The following is a 25056-nucleotide window of genomic DNA, read 5'->3' as shown; positions in this document are numbered from 1 at the left end:
GCTTTACTAATTATTATACATTTTGCTAACACAAATTGGTTCAATTGATAAGAATGAGTCTTTTTTAAAAAAAAAAATGATAGTGTTCCAATCATGATGTTGATGCAATGACTACCCGCCAAAACATTCCGTAAAGGATCTTCTACTTCACTTCATGTATCATTCCCTATTCAACCATCTATTAAATGGCTATATGTATGCTTTATGAACATTTCATTTTAATTTTTTTTCTTGTCCCTTTGAGTTCTAACATTACTAACAGACTAAAAAAAGCAAATTTTGACTAAAAAATGGATTTTTTAATAATTTTTTGTTAGACCAAGTTAAAACACTTCATTTGGACATGTTTGCAGGGGATTTTACCAACCAATGCAGTGATGAGGGCGAAATGTGAGAAAGGGGATCCTGTGTGTAGGTGCTGTGGAGAAAGTATAGAGACATTGGAGCATATGTTTTTCATGTGCAGTAATGCTAGAGCAATTTGGAAAGCTGCTCCATTGAGCTGGGAGGGCTTGGAGGTGTTTAATAAGAGTTTTTGGCATTGGTGGGAAGAGCTTAGGGGGGCCACGGGTAGGGTAAATGGGAAAGAACACATAGCTCTTACTGTGAATATTCTATGGCAGATTTGGAAGGCCAGGAATGACAAGCAATTCAACAATAAATGCATTGATCCAAGGATACAGTAGTAGATAAGGTAGTGCTGGAATGGAATGAGTATCAATTGGCCCAGGATGCAGGGATAGTGGAAGAGGGTAATAGTGCAGGAAAGGTGGGGGCAACCAGAGGCTGGGAGAAACCACAAGATAATTGGATTAAGATCAATACGGATGCAGCCCTGAACATGAAGCGAGGCAAAGCTGGATGGGGCATTGTGGCAAGAGATAGGCATGAGAGGGTGATAAGATCCTGGGCATGTCCAACTACATGCTGTGCAGATGCAAAAGTTGAGGAAGCCTTGGTGATCAGGGAGGCGATGGGGCTAGCCAGGAGAGAGGGATGGAGGAAGGTGGAGTTTGAATCGGATTGTAAATTGGTGGTAGATAAGATTAATGCGTATGAGGAAGAGAGTAGCATAGCTATTATACTGGCAGATATTTGGAGCCTGCGTACTAAATTTGATAAATGTTGTTTCTCCTTCACAAGAGGGTCAAACAACTCTGTAAGTCATCAATTAGCAAAATTTGCTATAGATTTGAAAGATATTGCTGAATGGAAGTGTGACTTCCCAGCATGGCTGCTAGAGCTAGCTCAAGCAGACTTGAAGGAGGATAGACTCTGACTTTGTACTGTTTTATGATTAATATGATGTTGCCGTTTGAAAAAAAAAAATTTTTTTGTTATTTTTTGTATTATATATTATTATGTAGTCTATTGTATTTTATAGTCTACCCAATAAATAATTGTTGGAATTCAAAGGAATAAGAAAAAAATTAAAATGGAATATTGTATTTTAATGGATGTTGAGATAGGGAATGATACATCAAGTAGGAAGTCCCAGTGACGGTTTATCAAGTAGTACATAAAGTAGGACTATCGTTAATTATCAAGTAGTACTTAGAAGATGCAGCATTGGGTTTCTTTGGTATCGGTCTTTGATAAAAAGCCCAGTGACGGTTTAGTAGAAAGTCTTCGTGGAAACTAGTAGAAAACCATCAACCAATTGTTTGGTGGCAAAGGAGACAAATCGACGAGACGACTTGGAAGTCTTGGTGGAAACCTGTAACATCATGACAGAATTGTTAAGCATGGTTCTAAATGTTTGCCCAAAAAGGTTGCAAATTGATGAGTCTTCGTCGACACGCCTGTAACATTACGACAGAATTGTTAATTGTGGTTCTAAATGTTTGCCCAAAAAGGTAGCAAATTCATGAGACGACCTGAAGTCTTCGTTGAAACCTGTAACATTATGACAGAATTGTTAAACAGGGTTCTAAAATTACGGACAAATTATATATATCTTTTGAAATTACGGAAGGTTATATGAAATATCATCAAACCACATAAGAGTAAAATGTATTTTACCCAATATATAACACGATCTCTTCGACTGACAAGCATGACTAGATACATATATAGTGTTCAATCGGATCTTGTGCGGTTGTGCCTTGTATGCAACATCTCTGATCTGTCCTTCAGGATTTCTGATTAGTACCGTCTTTGTGATTACTGGATTCTTTGGTGGAATCTTGTAGATAGTCTTGCAAGGACTTCAAGTTATCAAGGGCAAAATACACTTTACCTATGTGGTTTAGCGATTTTTCATATAATCCTTCTATGATTTCAAAGTTATCTGTAACCCTCTCATAATTTGGATTAAAGTGTCAAAATGACAAAAATATTCATTTATAACGAAACTAGCGAAAATGTCGAAATTACCCTTATTTAAAAACTAAAATGGCTGAAATAACTAAAAAAATATAAACATAATATGCATGATATTATAACCCCATATGATTTTATGTTTTACCATATAACCCTCTTATGGTTTAGTGTTTTACCATTTAACCTCTTTATAGTTTACAAAATATATACACAACCCCCCTGTTGTTAATAAATAATTTTGAACTATACATAGGAGTACGTTAATTATTTTGTTGACTCTGTTATAGATACAAATTCCGTCATTTTGATACTTTAATTCAAACTATGATGGGATTATATATAACTTTTAAAACCATAGGAGGATTATATGAAAAATACTAAACCACAAGGGATAAAGTGTATTTTGCCCGATTATCAAAGAGAGACTCAATCTGGTCATTTTTTGCAAGAATCAAATGTTTGTTAGGAGTAGAGAACTGGTCAAGGGTCTACAGAAGAATTGCTAGAGAGGCATAAGCCCTCCTGCTCCTTTCCTTCTGTCAGAGACAAAGGAGTGATAACCTTTGTACAATTCTCAACTGATGATCAAAGAAAAGAATGCATAAAAATCACATATTGGAAACGTTCTGTAGTCACGTAATGGATGCTACTTTATTAAGTTGAGCTGTTGGGTGCCTAACAAAGTTGACGGCAAAGGCAATCCCATTTATGACTTGTGGTTAAAATGTTCCTCAGGAAATGAATGAATGAAAGCTGAAAGAAACTGCAGCATTAGTATTTCGATCAATCTTTATGCAATTTCCATGAAAAAATCAACAAAGTCTTTTTACAGAAATAGCATAAAGCTGTTGATTGCATGAACAAATTTCGACTTAGTTCTGAAAATTTAAGGTAGAAATTTAGTCTACAAAATTTTATTAAGAATTAATTATAGGACACAAATTATATTTGCTTGTGTAAAAATATTTTTCAACTGATTATATAGAACATTTGCTTTTGAGCAAACAAAGATGCACCACACATTAAATGAGTTTTCATTAGACTCTAGTTAGTACATTTATTAGCAGTCTATAAAAATCAATTATTCAAATTAAGTCGTCATTGTCTGTAGAGAGCAAGCATAATTCATATTATTATCTGTTTTTTTTTTGGTGCAATAATTCACAATGTTTATGTCTAACTTGAACAAATCCTTGTATGTAGAACTCGGAGATTACAGGGGGGATGACTAATCCTTGTATTACATTTACATCTGGAGTTACCATACTTGAAGAAAGTCTCCATTCTAAAACCAGATCCAGCAGCACCAACAGCTTGAATGGTTATAGGCCTAACACATTGTAACACAACAAAATACAAATGTGAGTAAGTGTTCTCTAAGCATAATTAGTAAGTATTTAAGTTTAATAACTTCTATAATTTTTCGCTTGTTTGTTCGCGTAAAAAAAAAATTAATAACTTGAGATTTCTTGTAACTTCCATTGATTCTAATAAAAATATGGGCAAATTCCACTTTACCCCCCTGTAATTTAGCATTTTTCACATAACACCCCTATGGTTTCAAAAGCTATATATAACCCCCTTATGGTTTGGATTAAAGTGTCAAAGTAACGGAAATAGTCACTCGTAACGGCGTTACCTAAAATATCAAAAATACCGTTATGTAAAGTTGAAATTTATGTATTAACCAAGGGGGGGTTATGTGTATATTTTGAAAATCATAAGGGGGTTAAATGGTAAAATATAAAAATCATACGGGGGTTATATGGTACAATTTGTAGAAGTTCCGTTACGAGTGACTATTTCCGTTACTTTAACACTTTAATCCAAATCATGAGGGGGTTATGTATAGCTTTTGAAACCATAGGGGGATTACGTAAAAAAAAAAGGGTAAACCACAGGGGGTAAAATGTAATTTATCCTAAAAATATCTTAATTGTTACTATTAATAATAAGATGGAACGTCCGTGGAAGACGGGGACCAGAGGACTCTTTGGACACAATCAGAGGCCAACTTTGACGGGGGTGGCCGAGTCCGAGACTGAGTCCCTCTGACCCATTGTGCGTCGTCCCCCAGTCCTAGGTGGCCGTCCTCAGAACAAGCTTGTGTCCGAAGGGGGCCGTCCTCTCAACAAGCTATAGATTTTCTATTGAAGCGCTCGGATTCATTTGTTCATAGAGTATAAATAACGCTAAAAACATAGGTGCAAGTAATTATGGATAATCAGCCAATTGAATTGTGGTGCCTTATTGCAGAATAAGAAAAAACAGAATGTTATGTGCTTTTGTACATATACTTACTCAATGGAAATTCCTCCGTAGACGAGAAGTCTTCAATACGATCATAACCCAAATTCTGTCATGGGCATTTTCCAAACATTTGAAGACTGCATAGCGCCATGACTTCTTGAATTGAAGGATTCCCACAACTCCCACTACACCAACACTGAATCCAGGTCCAAAACCGGCATAAAACCATGAGAAATCAGACTCGCTGTGACCTTTGTCGTCAAGAACAGGCCCATTTTCTGTTGGCGATTCGCCTGCTGGGCAGCTGTTCAGGAGTGGCTTCCCACAGAGTCCAATGTTTCCCTCATAGATGGGATCATTCAAGGTCTGAAGTTGATTTCCTGATGGTATTGGCCCTGATAGCTTATTGTATGACAAATTCAGAAAGCTCAATGTGTATATACTCGACAAGCTTGGAGGGATTTCACCTCTGAGTTCATTCATCGATAAATCAAGTGTTTCTAGTTGCTTCAAATTGCCAATGTTCTTGGGGATCCTTCCATTTAGATGGTTTTTTGAAAGGTTCAAAGTTTGCAACCCAACGAGACCCATTATCTCATCAGGGATTTCACCGACCAAATTATTTCCTGAGAGGCTAATGGATTTAACAGAATCTATGTTTTTTGAGTACTCAAGCTCTATTCCTGCCTTAAAGATTTGAAGTACGGGATCAAGATAAGACTCGTTTGAGAACGGAAATGTTCCTGATTTAGTTGATTCCATCGCGGTGAAGTTTTTAAAGCAGTGAGGAATAGATCCAGATAAATCATTATGTGCTAGGTTGAGCACTTGAAGATATGGGAGTTGGCAGAGTGTATTAGAGATACCTCCGTGGAAATTATTCGACTGAAGTGTCAGAAACTCCAAGTCTGATAACCTTTCCCCAATCCACGCTGGTATAGTACCCGCTATTCTATTTTCTCCCAGATCCAGGAACTGCAATCTTTTCAGATTCTGCATTGAAGGAGGGAGCTTCCCATCAAATCTATTTTTACTCAATTGCAGAATAATAAGTTCACCCACGTTACCCAGTGAACCTGGGATCTGACCATATAGGCTGTTATTTGCCAACCGTAGGAACCGCAAATTTCGCAAGTTTCCCAAGCATAAAGGAATTCTTCCAGACAAATGGTTGTCGGACAGATCTAAATAAATTAAAGTTTTCAACTTGCACAAGTCTTCCGGGATACTACCAGTGAAATGGTTGTCATTGAGGAGGAGAATCAACATTTGTACAACCTTTTTATCAGCATCAGCCGCTGTTGCATAAAAATTTAATTAAAAAAAATAGAACAACAACTCATCCACTGTACTATGTCCTGTAAATGAACTTTGAAAAAGATCCAAATTTTAAATACCTGAAATAATTGAGTTGAGAGATCCCTCCAATTTGTTACCGGAGAGAATTATGGCTCTAAAATCATTAGAAAGCACTCCGAACCAGCTGGGTATGGCATCTGAAATGCTCGCATTGTACATATTTAGCGCTTCAATCTCCTTTTGCGTGCGTAGCCAATTTGGGAACCGGGGCCCTATTTTGACAGATGCCATCGCAATATATTGCAGTTGAAAAGGAGGAACCCAAGAGGAGCTCACGTGCAGAGAGAATAAGTTAGGAGAAATGTACAAACGCTTTAGCTCTCTGAGTTTTGCAAAATGGTGTTCGGATAGTTCACCGGTTAATGCATTTTCACCAATGTATAATTCTTGTAACTTGGTGAGTTGCCAAAGGCTGGAGGGGATGGTATCATTTAGCCTATTATTGGACAGTCCTAGTAGAGTTAGTTGTGGAAACTGGCCTATTTCACTTGGTATTGACCCTTGCAACTCATTATCACTCATATCTAAACTAGTAAGACTGCTAATGTTGCAAATGGATCTCAATGTTGAAGTATCAAAGTGGTTTCCTTCCAGCTCGAGGTTAACTAGAGAGGTCATTTGCCTAAATGTATCATGAACCTTGTCATCTAAATTATTAGCACCGAGGTCAAGATCTTGGAGGCCGGTTAAGTTACGCAACCAAGGAGGCAGGGTGGGGTTGAGAAATTGATTGAAACCAAGTTTAAGGGAAGAAAGAGATGTGAAATTGACGTGTAAAAGATGAGGAACTACAAGTCTACAATTCTCCAAATCTAGTGTTTTCAGCAAAGGAAGCATGTTAACTGCTAGGAACCCATCTCCAGCATTTGAAAGGTTTACTCCTCTCAGGAACAGGTACTCAAGAGAAGAGAGCCTAGCGACCCATCCCACATCATTACTCCTCAAGTTATTATCTATTGGGATGTTATTTGAACTTGAAAAACCAATATCTAAGTACCTTAAATGCGAGAGATTTCCTAAATGATGGGGAACTTCACCAACAAATCCTGCATCTGAGAGATTGAGGTATCTCAGGTCTTTCAGCAATCCAAGAAATGTGGGAATTTGAATTCCTGAAAAATTATTTAAACTCAAGTCCAAGTATCGTAGATTGGTCAGATTGACCAAAGATGGACTTAACTGGTCACCTGCTAGGCAAGATCTGCAATGATATGAAGTATTGTAAACTTCATATAATTCAGGTTGCTCCAAATTGCGTAGATCAAGTGTCACCACACGGCCAGTTGTTCTGTGGCAACCAATTCCTTTCCATGAACAGCAGTCTCCTCCGGTCCATGATGATAGACGATTGGATTCATCTGTCAAGCTATCTTTGAATCGAAGAAGAGATTGTCGTTCACTTTCAATGCAGGTGAAATTTGAAGAATGGGCTTCTCTAGTGCAGCCTAATGGAATTTGGCTGGCGACCAAAATAGTTATGAATAAGGGCAAGAATGGTAATGAAGGAGTAGTATCAAGAAAATTCAGATGCCCCATTGGATTTCTTTGGTACATTGGTTATTTGATGGGTGGTACCATTTATACAAGTGATAAAGCATCAACTGCGGTCGGTAATGTTTGTAGGAAGATGACAAAACCACAACAACTTTTTGATGGTTATATGAATCAGTTGCATGCAATTGATTGTTGATAATAATGTGATAAAACTCCAACAACTTTTTTATGTCTTTTATGATGCTGACAATTCTCAAATTGAAAAGTTGTTAGCAAATTTGATATCAGAATTTGGCATGGGCCAACTGATTCTTATTGGGTTGGATCAATTAACCAAAGATTCACCACAACATAGAGTTTATTACTTAAAAATTCACATGTTTTGTTAAGCAAATGGTCTTAAGACTATCTTCATTAAAGTGGAGTAACACAGAAATTACGTCCTCTCTGTTGCATGCTTATATTGAGAATCTTGCTTATGCTGCCAGCCCTTAAAAAATTGGTGTGGATGGATCCATGGTTCCTTCTCCAATGAAAACATTCTTTCATAAAACTTTTTTGTAACCTAAACATTTTGGTGGGTCTGAAACCATCAAAAAGTTGCGGTCAAAAGAAAAACCAACAGTAATTATAGTTAGTTAAGTTAGCTAATTAGTAATTAATAATTTTAAAAAAAAAAACAGTTTTGATCATCACCATTAAAAAAAAAAAAAGTTTTGATCCTCACTTTTACAGTTTAGAATAATATGAAGTGCTTGACAAGAAAATCACCAAACTAATCAAATATCTGGCAAATATTCTAAAATTGAAATGCCAAAATTGACAAAAAAAAAAAAAAAAAAAAAAAGCTGAAGAGCTTGATTAGTTCTAATGGGAATTACAAAATCAAAGAAATGAGGGATGGTTGTAGTGTTTTGGGAAAACTCAAAAACTTATATAATAAATGACAAAATTGTTATTAGCTTTGTCAAAGACGTAAATTAGGTGAAACGGGGCATTATTTACGTAACTATGATCCTTGATTTGATTCTTAAATTCTTTCCTTTCCCTCGATCCTCCGGTGTAAGGTTTGAAGCCTCTTATTAAAAATTTTAAAAAAGTTAGTTCCACTTTAAGAAGAAAAAGTATTGGTGAGTAATTGTTTGTCCCCTTGAACTCAAGACATACGATTTGCCCCATGGACGTAAGGTTTCTGTTAAAAACTTCAAGATATCCAAATACAACTTGTGGTTCCTTCAATATATAAAATGTTTTTGCGAAAATCTGTTTCATCCCAAAGGAAAAACTATACAAACTTTGATCTGAGATGAACAACGCCATCCTCTCCTCGAACTCTTGAAAACTATACAAACTTATAAAGGAAAAACTTGCAAGTCTCCAAACGTTGTTTGCAATTAATTGCCCACTCTCGGACGTCCTGAGCTTTTCAAAATTGCTTTCTTCCCTCAAATTGTTTCACAAAAGATCTAAAACATGTTCAACGGGACCTTCCCTCAAATTAGTTAGTTCCCAGTCGAAGTAATCTTCTTCTTCAACGGGACCTTCCACTGCTGATAATTTTTTGTATTTTTTCTAATAAAAAAAAAAGAATCGAATTTAAGAAGTGAGGAGAGAATGGAAAATTAAAATCCAGAACTTTTATGTTTTAGAATTTTAACTTTAATCATTAGACCTGTAGATCACTTGAATACATTTGGTGCTACATTAATGGCTGAAATTCCCCAAGCCAAAGCAGAGGTCTTCCGCCTTTTATACACATGGAGGAAGCAAAATTTGAGGGAAATTTTAGCCCAGCCCATCATCTTAACGTCTTCCATCTTTTAATTTTATTTTTGTCCATTAATTTAAAAAAAGTTAAAAAAAGAATTATTTTTCTTAAACCCTAAAGGCTAATTATTAAATACCATAACCACTCACTTTTATCTCATTTTTTGTTTCTTATCAAGTTTGCATTTTAATTTTAGATTCTTCTGACTTCCTTTAAACTCCAAACTTCTTTTTATTTTAATTGTAATTTCTAAATCCCAAATACGTAAATTAAAATTTAAACTCACAATATCTAAATTCCCATAAACGTGGATTTTGTATAATTTCAAAATATTGTGGTATATTTTGGATTGAATTTAAGATTATTTTGTGGTAAATATAATTGAAATTGAGATAAAATTTATTTGTTTCAACTTATAATTTAAAAAAATTATTTTTGAATATCCAAGTTATTCAAAAAAATTAAACTTTTTATCATATAAAGTTTTAAATGAATCCATTACATGTCTTATTTTGTACATATATATTTATATAAATTATTTTTTAAAAAATTATTGAACCAAAATTAAATCGAGAATCTTAACCTAACACCTCATCGATTCAACTAGCTGTCTGAGCTTTAAAACATTGAACACTACGACTGTATTATAGAGTCTAGCGAAGACCCAAGGAATGAAGTGAAGACTTAATAAAAGACAAATGCATGCATGGTCTAGCGAAGACCCGAGGAGTCTAGCGAAGACTTTATAAAAGACAAATGCGCGCATGCTCTAGTGAAGACCTATGGAGTCTAGCGAAGACTTGAAAAAGACAAATGCATGTATAGTAGCTAAGAAAATTACATATGCATGTATGGTAGCAGAGAAATTTGCTATAGCATTATAGAAAGACTTGCCTAGCTGAGGAAATCTAAATCTAGGCTCTCTTTGATAAATGAATTTTTTGAATATTTATCTAAAATTTTATTGTAAATTATTATAAAATTTTTTTTAAAAATATGTAAATTTTTAGATATTTTTAAATATATAATTTAAAATTTTTAAATTTTTTTTTAAAATTATTAGAAAATTTGTTGAAGATAAATTTGACCAAAAATGTGTTTGCCAAACGATAGCTCATTACAGCATTATAGAAAGACTCAGAAAAGACAAATGCATGTAGGGTAGGGTAGCTGAGAAAACTAGTACAGCATTATAGAAAGACTCTGGCGAAGGCCCTGTAAATTCCAGGATTCCTTGGAAGCTTTGGGCGTTACTTTTTCTCTAGTTTCTGTCTGCAACTTTCTTTGTAGACAGCACATTGCTCACATTGCTCTTGTCAATATTTTTTTTTTTTTCCAAACGATAGCAAATTTTATAACCAAAACAGAAATTACAGAGTTGGAGCAACTGCTCTTACATCATTCTTGGCTAAACTAGTAAGCCAAATTGGAAAGGAATCCTTTCAACTAATTTCATCCTGCAAGCGTGTGGCAAATTTCGCCAACTTATGAGACACACGATTGCCTACTCTTTTGACAAAAGAGAAATGGCAAACATCAAAACCATGACTTAAAATCAAGACATCACTTAATATGGTCCCCGTGACTGGATCATCCACATTTCTCTCCCTAAGCTTGTCCACCATCAGTTTCCAATCAGATTGTATCTCAACCTTGTTCCAGCCACACAGTCTAGCCTTAATCACAGCTTTTTTGATAGCAAAAGCCTCCTCCACTGCTGGGATTCCGTTCCTGCTTTCACCACCTGCCCAAGCTCCTATAACCTCTCCATCTTCCTTCCTGGCCACTACTCCCCAGCCAATTCTTCTATCTTTTAACACCAAGGCTGCATCAGTGTTTAGTTTAATACAGCCCTGAGGGGGTGGGAGCCAACTACTTACCCCAGCTACCTGTTCCTTCTTCCTTTCCTCAACATTAGCCATCCCCTTCCTAACATCTGAATACTCAGCCCACTCCTGCACAGCTTTACTCGTTATTCTCCCAGGGCAGTTACTCCTTTCCTCAAACTGCACCTGATTTCTTGATTTCCATATCTGCCAAAGTATATTCATTGTCAAAGCAATGTGGTTTCTTCCTTCCACTCTGTCATTTGCTTCCATCAAACTATTCCACCAAAGCCAAAAGCTGTGCCTATACTCTCTTAACCCATCCCAATCAATTGGAGCTGCCTTCCATATATCCTCAGCATGCCTACAAAAGAAAAACATGTGTTCCAAAGTTTCTGTCAACTCCCCACAACACCTGCATTTATCCACACCCTGACCAATTCTCCTTCTGATCACCTCGTTGACTGGCAAGACACCATGCAAACATTTCCAGATAAAATGCTTCAGTTTATGTTTGATGTCTAACCCCCATAGCATCCTCCAGGCTTTAGAGTTGTGTTCATTCCTGCTATTGCTAGCCTCATGTTGATCCTTCCTTCTCAATTCCCCCCTCATATCTCTAGCCAGCATATATCCAGTTCTGACAGAATACTGACCAGATTTGGTAAGTGGCCACACCAACTTGTCCTTTCCAGCACATAGACTAATTGGAGTTCCTTCTATCCTCCTGCAGTCCTCCTCACTTAGCAAAGACTCCATTACAGCTCTATTCCACTTCCCATTCTGGATCAGCTCATGTACCTTCTGGACATGACACCCTGCAGGCCTTTGAGTATACACCATGCCCGTTCCTCCACCTGGTATCCACCTGTCCTTCCAAATATCCACTGTTTTGTCATCCCTTATTCTTTTCCTGGCTCCTCTTTCCAACACCCCCCTTGCACTCATTATGCTCTTCCAGATCCAAGAATCACCTGCCCTTATCTGTGTTTTCCAAACAGATTCCCCTTTGAAGTATTTTCCCTTTAATACCTTACTCATCAACAAATTAGGTTGTGTCAGAATCCTCCATAACATCTTAGCCAACATAGCACTATTAAAATCCTGCAAATCCCTAAAGCCCAAGCCACCCCTCCCTTTGACAGCAGTTAGCTTCTCCCATCCTACCCAATGAGTCTTCCTCTTCCCTTCACTCTCCCCCCACCAAAAGCAGGCCATTTGTCTACTTATATCCTGACACAAGCTCTTAGGCAACCTACAGCAATACATAGCATAGGCAGGCATTGCTAATATCACAGATTTCAATAACACTTCCTTCCCAGCCTGACTCAACAGTTTTTCTTTCCACCCCTTAAGCTTCCCCAACACTCTTTCCTTGATATAGCTGAAAACCTGATTTTTAGATCTCCCAATCACCATAGGTAACCCAAGATACTTGCTCTGATCCACCTGTTTCATCCCTCCTAGTATCCTAAGGATTTCTGCCTTATTACTCATCCTAGTGTTTTTACTGAAAAACACAGAAGATTTATCTAAATTAATCTTCTGTCCTGAAGCTGCTTCATACATCTCCAAGATTTTCATCACCTGTTTAGCCTCTCCTATACTGGCCCTACAGAAAATGAGGGTGTCATCTGCAAAAAACAAATGAGAAATAGCAGGACTGTCTTTGGCAACTTTAGTCCAGTCAGACAATGATCATCCAAAACATGTTTCAACAGACTAGACAGACCCTCAGATACTAATAAGAACAGGTATGGGGATAGTGGATCCCCTTGCCTTATCCCTCTTGAAGGCCTAACCCAGCCTTTCCTTTCACCATTCACATTAAAAGAAAACCCAACAGACGACATACATTTGAAAATCCAGCTTATCCAAGTCTGACAAAATCTCATTTTTTCCATCATCTTAACAACAAAAGGCCACTCAACTCTGTCATAGGCTTTAGTCATATCTAATTTAAGAGCCATAAACTCATTAGATCCTGTTCTTCTGTGATTTAAACAATGAATACTTTCATGAGCAACCACAATGTTATCTATGATTTGTCTGCCAGGAATAAAAGCAGACTGATTACTACTAATGCAATGGTGCAGAAAGGGTTTAAGCCTGTTAACAAGAATCTTAGAGATAATTCTGCACACGACATTACACAGACTAATAGGCCTATATTGAGACACAGATATAGGAAATTCAACTGTGGGTATTAACGTGATAATAGTTTCATTAATAGCTTGCAGTAATTGACCAGAATGGAAGAAACTAGAGATGGCAGCAATAAGATCATTTTTCAATACATCCCAAAAATGCTGAAAGAAAAAGGGAGTCATACCATCAGGTCCAGGGGCCTTATTGGGGTGTAAAGAAAAAACTGCTTTCCTGACTTCCATCTCAGAGACTGGTTTGGTGAGCTTCCTGTTCATCTGATCTATAATTACCTGAGGAATACCCCTGAGTATTGCATCAAACTGCCTTGGATTACTGGAAGTGAAGAGTTTCTCAAAATATTCACTAATTTCCCCTTCAACCTCCTCCCCAGAAACACACCAAGTACCATCATCCTTCTGAAGAGTAGATATCCTGTTCCTCTTTCTTCTACCCTTTACCACAGAATGAAAATACCTAGTATTCCTATCCCCCTCCTTTAGCCATTGTACTCTGGCTTTTTGCCCCCAGTAAGCCTCTTCCTTCCTATAAGCCTCAGTAAGTTGTTTTTTCAGGGTACTCAATCTTCCCTTTTTATCAACTTGCTGTCCCATACTAACCTCTGCTATCTCCTTCTTAATCCTACAAACCTGTGATTTAGCATTAACATTGTATTGCCTCCTCCAATTTAACAATGCCATCCTACACTCTTTAATTTTCTGTTGAAGCCTAAAACCTCTTGACCCCACCTGCTGTTTCCCCCAAGCTGTAGTAATAATACCCTTAACTTCCTTGTGTTGCACCCAATTCTTATCAAAGTAAAATCTCTTTTTCCATTTCCTAGATTTTGGCTCAGTATCTAGTAGCAATATACAATGATCCGAAGCCTCATTATGCAGGTGCACACACTTAACTTTGTCATGTTCCCTTCTCCAATCCCAACTACACAGAACTCTATCTAACCTTTCCTTAACCTCCCCATCCTCATCCCAATTGTTACACCAGGTCCAGGGGATTCCCTCAAAGCCAATATCAATCAACTGGTTGTCATTAACAAAATTCCTAAACACTCTAAAGCTACTCTCACTTCTCAGTCTCCCACCCCATTTCTCTTCACTAGACAATATATCATTCATATCTCCTGCCAGGATCCAATTAGAACCCCAAATAGCAGATCTCTTTTCTATAATTTTCCACTGCTGTGCTCTCACTAAATCTATACTACTAGCATAGACCCCAATAAACCACCAATCTGCCTCGTTCCCCGCCACATTAAGTTCTATAGTGAACTCAGTGAACAGAACTCTTCTAACTACTATCTCCTTCCTCCAAAATACAGACAAACCTCCAGCCATATCAATTGGGTCAACCACAAACAGACTATCATATTTCAACCTCCTCTTAATCTTATTCATAACAGCTTTTTTATTTTTAGTTTCTGCTAGAAAAATAATCTCAGGGGAGTGGAGTCTCACAACCTCCTCCATTTGGGAAACTGTCAAGGGGCTCCCAGCACCTCGACAGTTCCACACCACAGCTCTCATTGAGGGCTGGGAGCCCCATTAAGGTTGGACTCCACCACCTTCAGAAGGTCCTCCCTACCAACTCCCCCTGCTATCCCCTTCAATTTTTTCTGTACTCCAATCCCTAGCTCCCCACAATTCTCCTTCCCAACCATTTCTCCCTGTTTCCTCTTACCAGAATCCATCTCTATATCCATTCTATAATTCTTATCCCCCAAAGGCACTCTCCTCCCCACTTCCTGCACCAACCTCCTCCAGCCCCTACTTCCCCTATACTTTCCAGCTCCTTTCCCCTTTCCCTCCTCTCTCCCCCTACCCTTACCCCCCCTTATCTCCTCCTGCCCCCCATCAATCCACATTGTATCATCCTCCACCTTTCCCAACTGCCCCCTGGTCCCCTCACCAGAACTCAGCTCCCCCTCTCCCTCTCCCTTCAATCCAGAATTCTCTCCTTCCTTATTCAGGTTAGTATTGGACTCTTTTTCCACTACCTTTTCCACCACACCTTTCCCTTCCTCATACCCCACACTGCCACCACTCTTCTGTTCACCCAAGGTGTCCTTTAAAAGGATGCAACTACTCCTCATGTTGCTATCCCTCCCCCTCCCTTCTGCCCATGCCAACTGGTATCACTTCCCCCCCATGCCAAGAATAAGTTGTTAACCACATTCCCCTTACCATTATTCCTAGATACCTCCTCAACACCCTCATTATACTTAGCATATGTTTGATTATGTTTTTTTGGACTTCTAGCATTACTAGCTCTCATCCAAGCTCCAAATTGAGTTTCCTTTTCCAGATAATTCCCTTTCATGTTACAATTTTTCTCATTATGCCCCAATTTCCCACAACAATAGCAGAAATCAGGACACTTCTCATACCTAAACTCAATCCATTTCATTACCCCATTCATCCTAACCGTGGTTCCCCTTAACAAAGGTTGCTCAATATCAATTTCCACTAAGATTTTCAGATGTTTACCATCTTTTCCCCCACTATTAGGAATGATGACCTCCTTAACAGAAAGAAAAACTCCACCAATCTTACGCCCAACTTCCTTAGTTATCCAATGGATTGGGAGATTCCAAACCTGCACCCAAATCCATGCTTGACTAAAAGCCTTGGCATCCATTTCAACCCCCTCCTTCCAAGGAATCACTACCAGAGGTAAATTATCATATACCCATGGCCTCCCATTTAAAACTCTATCCATATCATATTGATTCATGAAAATAAACTGAAACAAATTCACACCTATTTCTACAACCTTCACATTTTTGGCAAAAATCCACACATTACTGGAAAATCTCTTAATACCTGTAACATTAGCCACTTTATCTCCAATTACTTTGCCAATAATGCTCAGCTGACATTCCTCCACTCCCTGGAAAGCATCATCCCCTTCAATTTGAATCCCTGCCGCCTCCTTATCAGACAGATTAAACTTCTTGTGCACTTCCTCCAGCTCCTCAGCCATTGAAGCAATACTCAGAGAATCTCCTCGATAATCACAAAACAATGAGCTTCAGCTCTCCAGCTCCAAGATGAGAACTAGGAAACCAGAAAGAACAGTTAGCAGAAGACCAAAACAAACGGAAAACAGAGACAGACCACTCGGATTTGAAAAAGACAAACTCAAACAAGGAATTTTACTGAAATCAGAAAGATACAACGACTAGAGTAAGCAAGGAAACTACTAGGCTATGAGATCGGACACAATTAATTCAACGCGAGTTATGAGATCAGCTGAGTTAACAAACTGATCCAGCTGAACAACTCAGATGAGGAAGAAGCTCAACTACTGCAGATCAAATCCAGATTCAATGTGATTAAATCCTGAAGGTTATTCGTTGCTAATCACAGCTAACAGATCGTTTGATTTTATGGCTCTCAATGTGAAGAAATTAGATACTGAAAAAGTACGGGAAATTTGAATTTTAGACTTTAAAGCTGTTTAAACACCCACTAGGGGGGAGAGGTTCTCTACTAGAGAGAGAAAGGGACTCTCATGATAGAGAGAGCTTTTTTAGTCTTTTTTGGTCTTGTCAATATGAACATGACTTTTTGCACCGGAAGAATTTTTTCTGTACCCTCAATCATGCATTGCTTTTATTTTCTATCTCCCACTTTCTTCATCTGACAAATTACAGGGATTATTTGTGTTGGGATCCGGGCATTGAACCGTCAATTCTTGAGAAATCACGAAATATAACCATTTAATACAAACAACCGAGTGGTTAACAACCAAAGAACCACTGAGCTGAGCTCGGTTACCCTCTAAGTCCCTCTTTGTACTGTAAGTGGGGGTCTAAACCCCACTTGTAGTAAAAAAAAAAATTTAGAGGTGGTACTATAACATTCTCTTGATTTAATCAGATCTGCATATCTATTAGTCCCTATACACAAGCTTCCTTAGATTCCCCCTCTCCTATAGATTAGGATAAAATATGTTATATAATTGATTTCGTTGTCGAAAAAAATAATAATACAAACAACCAAGGAATGAAATATGAGTGACACATAAGATTTAATAAGGTTCGACTCAATTACTAAATCCATATCCATGGATAGAAAACCCACAAGTCGTTCAATGCTTTTAATGTTGAAACTTGAAACCTAGTACTTCCCACTTAATTACTCACCAAAGACTTGGTAGTAAAATAAAGAATTTAAAAGTTGAACTTGAGGCTAAAGCAGTGTATTTAATAACCAAATAAATATATCAATATCCCCACACATACATAAACTAAAGGATAGTCATGCACGACATTCGCCTAAACGTTAGTGTATTTAAGAATTTTTTGTTATCCTGTTTCTTTCATAGGTACAAGAGATCCCTCAACATCTATGACAGGATAATTTTCTTCTCAGAGTTGAGAATGAGCAGGGAGTACTAGTTCAAGAATAAATTGAGAATAAAATACATATTGCAAAACTTGTGACGAAGGCATATACTTTATGAATTTATTGGTTACCATTTTCTGGTCTATGGGTTTAAGATGCAAGGCTATTTTTATATATCGAGTGAAGAAGAATTGGGAGACCAAAAAAAAAAATAGTAGTAATATGGAAGGAGTAACTTGAATTAATTGAATACAACATTAACAGCAACTTCATATGTCCAGCCCAGTGATGAATTTGTGAGCCACAGTAGATCGGGCTTAGTCTGCATTGGCTTATTTCTGCAACCACACAGGTGAATCCGATCAACCAGACACGGATTTTGAAGAACCGGAGGTGATTTGACTGTTTTTGGTGTTCCTAGTGGTTCAATAATTTTTTACTAAAAACGAAATGTCTTTCAAAACATGAACCATGGAGTATTGGACCTCACTTGCACCAATAAAAAAAAAAAAAAACTTTACTACTAACCTAAACTATCTTGTATGCCAAATTTCCACTTTCGTTTCATTGTAAAAAAAGAGAAATAAAAAACTTTACTACTAAGCTAAACTATCATGTATGCCACATTACCATTTTTTATTTCAATGTTGATTTACTGAATATATTTAATAGGGTAAATTACAGATAATTCCCTGTGGCTTGTATAACATGCACCAACAATTACAACGATTGAATCAAACGCACTCTAAAAGTGCATGTAATTGAATCGTAACATTCACTTAATCCCTTATAATTTGTATGAATATCCATTTTACCCTTGTTGTTTTTGTATTTACCTACATAATTCTCCTATAATTTTACATAAAGTAGTTTGGCAGTTGTTCAATTTACTACTCAGAGGGTAGTACTAGTATTTAATGAACATTGTTCAGTTTACATGAAACCAAGGGATGAGGTTATATGAATATTTCGAAATGTAATGTATCAATCTATGAATTTACAGGGGATGATGTGTAAATTACCCTATTTCGTATGTGTGTTCATTTTTGTTCTTTTGTTTCCTTTAGTTTCCTAGATATCTAATCCAGATATTGGCATAAATGCCGCAAAATACATATGCGTCGTATCTCGAAAACTATGTGGAATTAAACATCAGTTGTTAATAATGACATATATATTAATATATTATTGGAACTTCTATGCTTAAAAGTACAATTGCTCCATTACTCACTGGTTCGACCACTCCGCAGTCGCCCGAGAATTGAACTCCTAACGCGCATACGCAGCCCCTTGACATAGTTGATGATCCTGGCCTCGTTTAATCAATGGCTCTTTTATTGAATATTGAGAGTGTTTGAATAGAGTGTTACTTAAATATTATTTAAAATAATTATTATAACGCTTTTTATAATAAAATGTATTTAAGGTAAAAATATAATTAATCAGATGAAAAGATGATTAAAAATATATTTATAATGCAAATACAAACATTATTTCAAATAATACCTTCTTGATTCAAGCGTGGACGACGTAAGAACAAGACTTTGATTGTTCATTCTTTGGTGGTTACTGTAACTTCACGCGTGATATAAATCAAAATGAGTCTTGAATTCGACCAAGAAATTATAGGTACGACAGAGTGAGGCACAAATTATTGGTGTGTTGGGATAGCATTCATTTATCCAAAAATTATTTACTTGCATTATAAATATATCATTCAATACACTTTTTATTTTTTTAATTATTATTTTATTTCACATGCATCCCATCATAAAAAGTATTACAGTAATTATTTTAAATAATTTACTATCCAAAACATTTCAGCCAAAGTCATATGCGACAGCAAAAATTCTTGTACCTATTATATTTATATTTGTTTTCCCTAAAAAAAGTTATATTTATTTCTTGATAAAGAATTAATATTATAGAACGACGACTTTGGCCAGGTACCTGAGTCAAGGTTTGCATCTTGTACCTCATAGTTGGGAGTAGAAAGGGTGTAAGGAGAGGTAGGAGAATTAGAAAAGAGTCAATGAATTATGGGTAGAAGGAAACTAAACTATGAAAACAATGAGTGAATTTGTGGTTGGCTCTATCAATTTCCCCTCACGGCACTCTTGATAATATATATATATATATATATATGTATATATTAAAATGCAAGTTGAATGAGATTTGATATTAGTAGTCGTTTAGAGTCAAAGTCATGATATCACTAAAATTGAAGGAGAACGTGATTAAAGTTTAATTATTGCTTTTAGTGTTTTAACCATATTTCTTTCTCTACATTAATGCAGCTGGCTACCTAAAATATATTTTAGAATTGCATTTTATGTCCACAAGATGTGGGCTGCTATAGTGGACAAACAAAAATACAAACTGGTAAAAATCTAAAGCATCCTAGGCCATTGTTTATGTGATTTGTTTTGTTTTACGGGGTGTTTCGAGTCTCCTGGCCCATTGTTTTGTATTGTTTACTTTATTGGGTGTTTGGATTCAGAAATTTCCAAGATCAGCATCATTAGCCAGAAATGCTGTTGCCTTTTAAGAGTTGCATGTGATGTAGGTGTGTGAAATTTTAGAGAAAGATAGCTACTAGCTACAATTGACTAACGATTATATATACTTGCCTTTATTAGCTTTAACGACACATAATTATTGAAATGCTAAAATAAATATAATGAATAAAATATAATGATGATAAAGTAATTCTATAGTCAAGCACCAAAATAATATGAGGGAGTATTCATTTTCAATTTTTTATGACGATTACACTTTTGTCTTGATTGAATCAATCTCTTGTGATATGCGAAGCAGAGTCCTTAAAATGCGATTTTAATTACTCTAGTGCCATGTTGAATTAGAATAACAGAAATGAAAAAAAAAAATATATATATATATATATATATATATATATATATATATATATATATATAATCGGAATTTTTTTCTGCTCGAAAAATTGTTTGTGGGCTTTTTCCGGCAATAAAATTTATGCAATTACGGGGCATTTGATAATTTGACGAGAAAGAAAACGTCCAAATAAAGGAGTTTTAGAAATTGACAAGTGGGAGTTATCGAGGTTTTCGGTTGTGACACAACACATACATGTGTAGCTAGATGAATGGAAGATGGTATTTTAAGCTTTGAACTCCAACCGCTAATCAAATGATACCAAAGTCAAATCATGATTATTACCCTGTTAAGATTACGTGGAGTCCAGTGCTTAAATTAATCTGCATAAACAAATTACTGCAATATTTTTTATGCATACATATAAACATTTTTATTAATTAAAACCACCTGGAAAATATAAACGTTCTTATTGAGGTCGAACTCGGAGGTTACAGGAGGGGATGACTAATCCTTGTATTACATTTACATCTGGAGTTACTATACTCAAAATGTAGCTACATAAAGACACAATAAAACTAGTAATCTTCCTTCTCAAGGCACCTAGAAGAAAGTCTCCATTCGAAAACCAGATCGATAGCAGCTTGAATGGTTATATGCCTAAAACATTGTAACACAAACAAAATAAAATTTAGTAAATGTTCTCTAAGCATAATTAGTTGTGTTTGGATTGCATTTTCTGTGATTTTTCATGAAAAAATTACTGTAGCGATTTGATGTATGTGAGGGAAAAAGGTAATAGGGAAATGTGATCACGGAAAGCGACGTAATTTTTCGACGGAAACCGGCAATCCAAACAAGGACTAAGTATTTAAGTTTAATAACTTCTATAATTTTTCGTTTATTTGTTTGTTCGTGTAAAAAAAAAATTAATAACTTGAGACTTCTTGTAACTTCCATTGATTCTAATAAAAATATCTTATCCCACTTAATTGTTACTATTAATAATAAGATGGAACGTCCGGGGACCAGAGGACTCTTTGGACATGAGCAGAGGCCAACTTTGACGGGGGGTGGCCGAGTCCGAGACTGAGTCCCTCTGACCCATTGTGCGTCGTCCCCCAGTCCTAGGTGGCCGTCCTCTCAACAAGCTATAGATTTTCTATTGAAGCGCTCGGATTCATTTGTTCATAGAGCATAAATAACGCTAAAAACATAGGTGCAAGTAATTATGGATAATCAGCCAATTGAATTGTGGTGCCTTATTGCAGAATAAGAAAAAACAGAATGTTATGTGCCTTTGTACGTATACTTACTCAATGGAAATTCCTCCGTAGACGAGAAGTCTTCAATCCGATCATAACCCAAATTCTGTCATTTGAATAATGCATAGCGCCATGACTGCTTGAATTGAAGGATTCCCACAACTCCCACTGCACCAACACTGAATCCAGGTCCAAAACCGGCATAAAACCATGAGAAATCAGACTCGGTGTGACCTTTATCGTCAAGAACAGGCCCATTTTCTTTTGGCGATTCGCCTGCAGGGCAGCTGTTCAGGAGTGGCTTCCCACAGAGTCCAATGTTTCCCTCATAGGTGGATGGATCATTCAAGGTCTGAAGTTGATTTCCTGATGGTATTGGCCCTGATAGCTTGTTGTATGACAAATTCAGAAAGCTCAATGAGTATATACTCGACAAGCTTGGAGGGATTTCACCGCTGAGTTCATTCATCGATAAATCAAGTGTTTCAAGTTGCTTCAAATTGCCAATGTTCTTGGGGATCCTTCCATTTAGATGGTTTTTTGAAAGGTTCAAAGTTTGCAACCCAACGAGACCCATTATCTCATCCGGGATTTCACCGACCAAATTATTTCCTGAGAGGCTAATGGATTTAACAGACTCCATGTTTTTTGAGTACTCAAGCTCTATTCCTGCCTTAAAGTTATGAAGTACGGGATCATGATAAGTATAGTTTGAGTACTGAAATGTTCCTGGTTCAGTTGATTCCATCGCGGTGAAGTTTTTAAAGCAGTGAGGAATAGATCCAGATAAATCATTATGTGCTAGGTTGAGCACTTGAAGATATGGGAGTTGGCAGAGTGTATTAGAGATACCTCCGTGGAAATTATTCGACTGAAGTGTCAGAAACTCCAAGTCTGATAACCTTTCCCCAATCCACGCTGGTATAGTATCGGCTATTCTATTTTCTCCCAGATCCAGGGACTGCAATCTTTTCAGATTCTGCATTGAAGGAGGGAGCTTCCCGTCAAATCTATTTTTACTCAATTGCAGAATAATAAGTTCACCCAAGTTACCCAGTGAACCTGGGATCTGACCATATAGGCTGTTACTTCCCAAATGTAGGATCCTCAAATTTCGCAAGTTTCCCAAGCATAAAGGAATTCTTCCAGACAAATGGTTGTTGGACAGATCTAAATATTCTAAAGTTTTCAACTTGCACAAGTCTTCCGGGATACTGCCAGTGAAATGGTTGTGATTGAGGACGAGATACAACATTTGTACAACCTTTTTATCAACATCAGCCACTGTCGCATAAAAATAAAAAAAAAAAGAAGAAGAAAGAAGAACAACAACGTCATCCACTGTACTATGTACTGTAAATGAACTTCGAAAAAGATCCAAATTTTAAATACCTGAAATAAATGAGTTGAGAGATCCCTCCAATTTGTTACCGGAGAGAATTATGCCTCTAAAATCATTAGAAAGCACTCCGAACCAGCTGGGTATGGCATCTGAAATGCCGGCATTCGCCATGTTTAACTTTTCAATCTCCTTTTGCTTGCGTAGCCAATTTGGGAACCGGGGCCCTATTTTGACAGATCCCATCCCAATATGTTGTAGTTGAAAAGGAGGAACCCAAGAGGAGCTCACGTGCAGAGAGAGTAAGTTAAGAGAAATGTCCAACCTCTTTAGCTCTTTGAGTTTTGCAAAATGGTGTTCAGATAGTACACCGGTTAATGCATTTGCACCTATGTACAATGCTTGTAACTTGGTGAGTTGCCAAAGGCTGGAGGGGATGGTATCATTTAACCTATTATTGGACAGTTTTAGTACAGTTAGTTGTGGAAACTGGCCTATTTCACTTGGTATTGACCCTTGCAACTCATTATCACTCATATCTAAACTAGTAAGACTGCTAATGTTGCAAATGGATCTCAATGTTGAAGTATCAAAGTGATTTCCTCCCAGATCGAGGTTAACTAGAGAGGTCATTTGCCTAAATGTATCATGAACCTTGTCATCTAAATTATTAGCACCAAGACCAAGATCTTGGAGGCGGGTTAAGTTACGCAGCCAAGGAGGCAGGGTGGGGTTGAGAAATTGATTGAAACTGAGTTTAAGGGAAGAAAGAGATGTGAAATTGACGTATAAAAGATGAGGAACTACAAGTCTACAACCCTCTAAATCTAGTGCTTTTAGCAAAGGAAGCATGTTAATTACGCGGAACACATCTTGAGCGCCCGAAAGGTCTACTCTGCTCAGGGACAGGGTTTCAAGAGAAGAGAGCTTAGCGACCCATCCCACATCATTACTCGTCAAGTTATTATCTATTGGGATGTAATTTGAACTTGCAAAACCAATATCTAAGTACCTTAAATGCGCGAGATTTCCTAAATGTTGGGGAACTTCACCAACAAATCCTGCATCTGAGAGATTGAGGTATCTCAAGTCTTTCAGCAATCCAAGAAATGTGGGAATTCGGATTCCTGAAAAATTATTTAAGCTCAAGTCCAAGTATCGTATATTGGTCAGATTGACCAAAGATGGACTTAAATACTGGCCTGCCAAGCAAGACGTGGAATGATATGAAGGATCAAAAATTTGAAGTGCAGGTTGTACCGTATTGCGTAGATCAAGTGCCACCACATGGCCAGTTATTTTGTGGCAACTAATTCCATCCCAAGAACAGCAGTCTTCTCCAATCCACGAAGATAGACGATTAGATTCATCTGTCAAGCTATCTCTGAGTCGAAGAAGAGCTTGTCGTTCACTATCAATGCAAGTGAAATTTGAAGAATGGGCTTGTCTAGTGCAGCCAAATGGAATTTGGCTGGCGACCAAAATAGTTATGAATAAGAGCAAGAATGGTAATGAAGAAGTAGTATCAAGAAAATACGGATGCCCCATTGGATTTCTTGGGTACATTGGTTATTTGATGAAAGGAGGTCAGATGGGTGGTACCATTTATACAAGTGATAAAGCATCAACTGCGGTCGGTAATGTTTGTAGGAAGATGACAAAACCACAACAAAATTTTAGTCTTCATGAAAGTCTCCCAGAATGAGAAGTTGTCACAAAATTTTAAACTGAGTGGGCCGGATGAAAGGGACACGACCCACTCCCAGAATGGACAATCTCGAGTCCGCATTACAAAACAACAAAAACAAGGATATCTTGAAAATATGCCGGCTTGCCTACTTTTGTGCCCCCCAATGGAAGCTGTCAGTCGTGACACACATGGAAAAACCTCACAATTTAGTGGGTAGGATATCAATTTGATATTAGAATTGACCTGCTGATTCACATCACCATTAAAAATCCTACATATAGAGCATGATAGCTTTGAATAATTGAGTCGTGACACACATGGAAAACCCTCAGCATGTTAGTAGGTAGGAATACCAATTCTCTATCGTTCGATGTTAGA

At 37.1% G+C, this 25056-nt stretch overlaps 4 protein-coding genes across 9 annotated transcripts; 1 reads left to right on the top strand and 3 right to left on the bottom strand.

Annotated features, from left to right (window-relative positions):
• The first annotated feature begins 377 nt into the window (after nucleotides 1-377).
• Nucleotides 378-1279, top strand: LOC113718474 (uncharacterized). Its single transcript, XM_027243376.1, has 2 exons — nucleotides 378-575; nucleotides 677-1279. The coding sequence occupies exons 1-2, from the start codon at nucleotides 378-380 to the stop codon at nucleotides 1277-1279; spliced, it is 801 nt and encodes a 266-aa protein (XP_027099177.1).
• A 2144-nt stretch (nucleotides 1280-3423) lies between these two features.
• LOC113718954 (receptor-like protein EIX2) lies at nucleotides 3424-7493 on the bottom strand. Of its 2 annotated transcripts, XM_027243891.2 has the most exons (4): nucleotides 7119-7493; nucleotides 5970-7043; nucleotides 4624-5870; nucleotides 3424-3652 (listed from the first exon to the last, which is right to left on the bottom strand). In XM_027243891.2, exons 1-3 carry the CDS (start codon nucleotides 7483-7485, stop codon nucleotides 4624-4626), a joined length of 2688 nt encoding a protein of 895 aa, XP_027099692.2. In that variant the 5' UTR covers nucleotides 7486-7493; the 3' UTR covers nucleotides 3424-3652. The 2 variants fall into 2 exon arrangements, with proteins under 2 accessions (XP_027099692.2, XP_027099691.2); XM_027243890.2 differs by having other exon boundaries at nucleotides 5970-7493.
• A 7777-nt stretch (nucleotides 7494-15270) lies between these two features.
• LOC140021367 (uncharacterized) lies at nucleotides 15271-16164 on the bottom strand. The gene has a single exon (XM_072072125.1). The coding sequence runs from the start codon at nucleotides 16162-16164 to the stop codon at nucleotides 15271-15273; it is 894 nt and encodes a 297-aa protein (XP_071928226.1).
• Nucleotides 16165-20835: 4671 nt separating this feature from the next.
• Nucleotides 20836-24578, bottom strand: LOC113718955 (receptor-like protein EIX2). 5 transcript variants are annotated; one of them, XM_072072732.1, is made up of 5 exons: nucleotides 24249-24389; nucleotides 24001-24115; nucleotides 23042-23883; nucleotides 21701-22933; nucleotides 20836-21044 (listed from the first exon to the last, which is right to left on the bottom strand). In XM_072072732.1, the coding sequence occupies exons 3-4, from the start codon at nucleotides 23838-23840 to the stop codon at nucleotides 21759-21761; spliced, it is 1974 nt and encodes a 657-aa protein (XP_071928833.1). In that variant the 5' UTR covers nucleotides 23841-23883; nucleotides 24001-24115; nucleotides 24249-24389; the 3' UTR covers nucleotides 20836-21044; nucleotides 21701-21758. The 5 variants fall into 5 exon arrangements, with proteins under 5 accessions (XP_071928833.1, XP_071928831.1, XP_071928832.1 ...); XM_072072730.1 differs by having other exon boundaries at nucleotides 24001-24578; XM_072072731.1 differs by having other exon boundaries at nucleotides 23042-24115.
• Nucleotides 24579-25056: the final 478 nt, after the last annotated feature.

This window comes from Coffea arabica, chromosome 11e (assembly GCF_036785885.1).
Source record: "Coffea arabica cultivar ET-39 chromosome 11e, Coffea Arabica ET-39 HiFi, whole genome shotgun sequence".
In the NCBI taxonomy this organism is placed as follows: domain Eukaryota; kingdom Viridiplantae; phylum Streptophyta; class Magnoliopsida; order Gentianales; family Rubiaceae; genus Coffea; species Coffea arabica.
Note: the sequence above shows the minus strand (reverse complement) of the source record. Positions and strands in the feature narration are given on the sequence as shown.

What these genes read in the sequence shown, in the direction of transcription:
- LOC113718474 (XM_027243376.1), top strand. Translation starts at nt 378, where the DNA reads ATGAGGGCGAAATGTGAGAAAGGGGATCCTGTGTGTAGGTGCTGTGGA. An exon ending in TTAGGGGGGCCACGGGTAGG is followed by an intron (nt 576 to 676) that starts GTAAATGGGAAA and finishes CATTGATCCAAG; the next exon opens with GATACAGTAGTAGATAAGGT.
- LOC113718954 (XM_027243890.2), bottom strand. Translation starts at nt 7,485, where the DNA reads ATGTACCAAAGAAATCCAATGGGGCATCTGAATTTTCTTGATACTACT. An exon ending in TCTCAACTCAATTATTTCAG is followed by an intron (nt 5,871 to 5,969) that starts GTATTTAAAATT and finishes TTTATGCAACAG; the next exon opens with CGGCTGATGCTGATAAAAAG.
- LOC140021367 (XM_072072125.1), bottom strand. Translation starts at nt 16,164, where the DNA reads ATGGCTGAGGAGCTGGAGGAAGTGCACAAGAAGTTTAATCTGTCTGAT.
- LOC113718955 (XM_072072729.1), bottom strand. Translation starts at nt 24,554, where the DNA reads ATGTACCCAAGAAATCCAATGGGGCATCCGTATTTTCTTGATACTACT. An exon ending in TCTCAACTCATTTATTTCAG is followed by an intron (nt 22,934 to 23,041) that starts GTATTTAAAATT and finishes TTTATGCGACAG; the next exon opens with TGGCTGATGTTGATAAAAAG.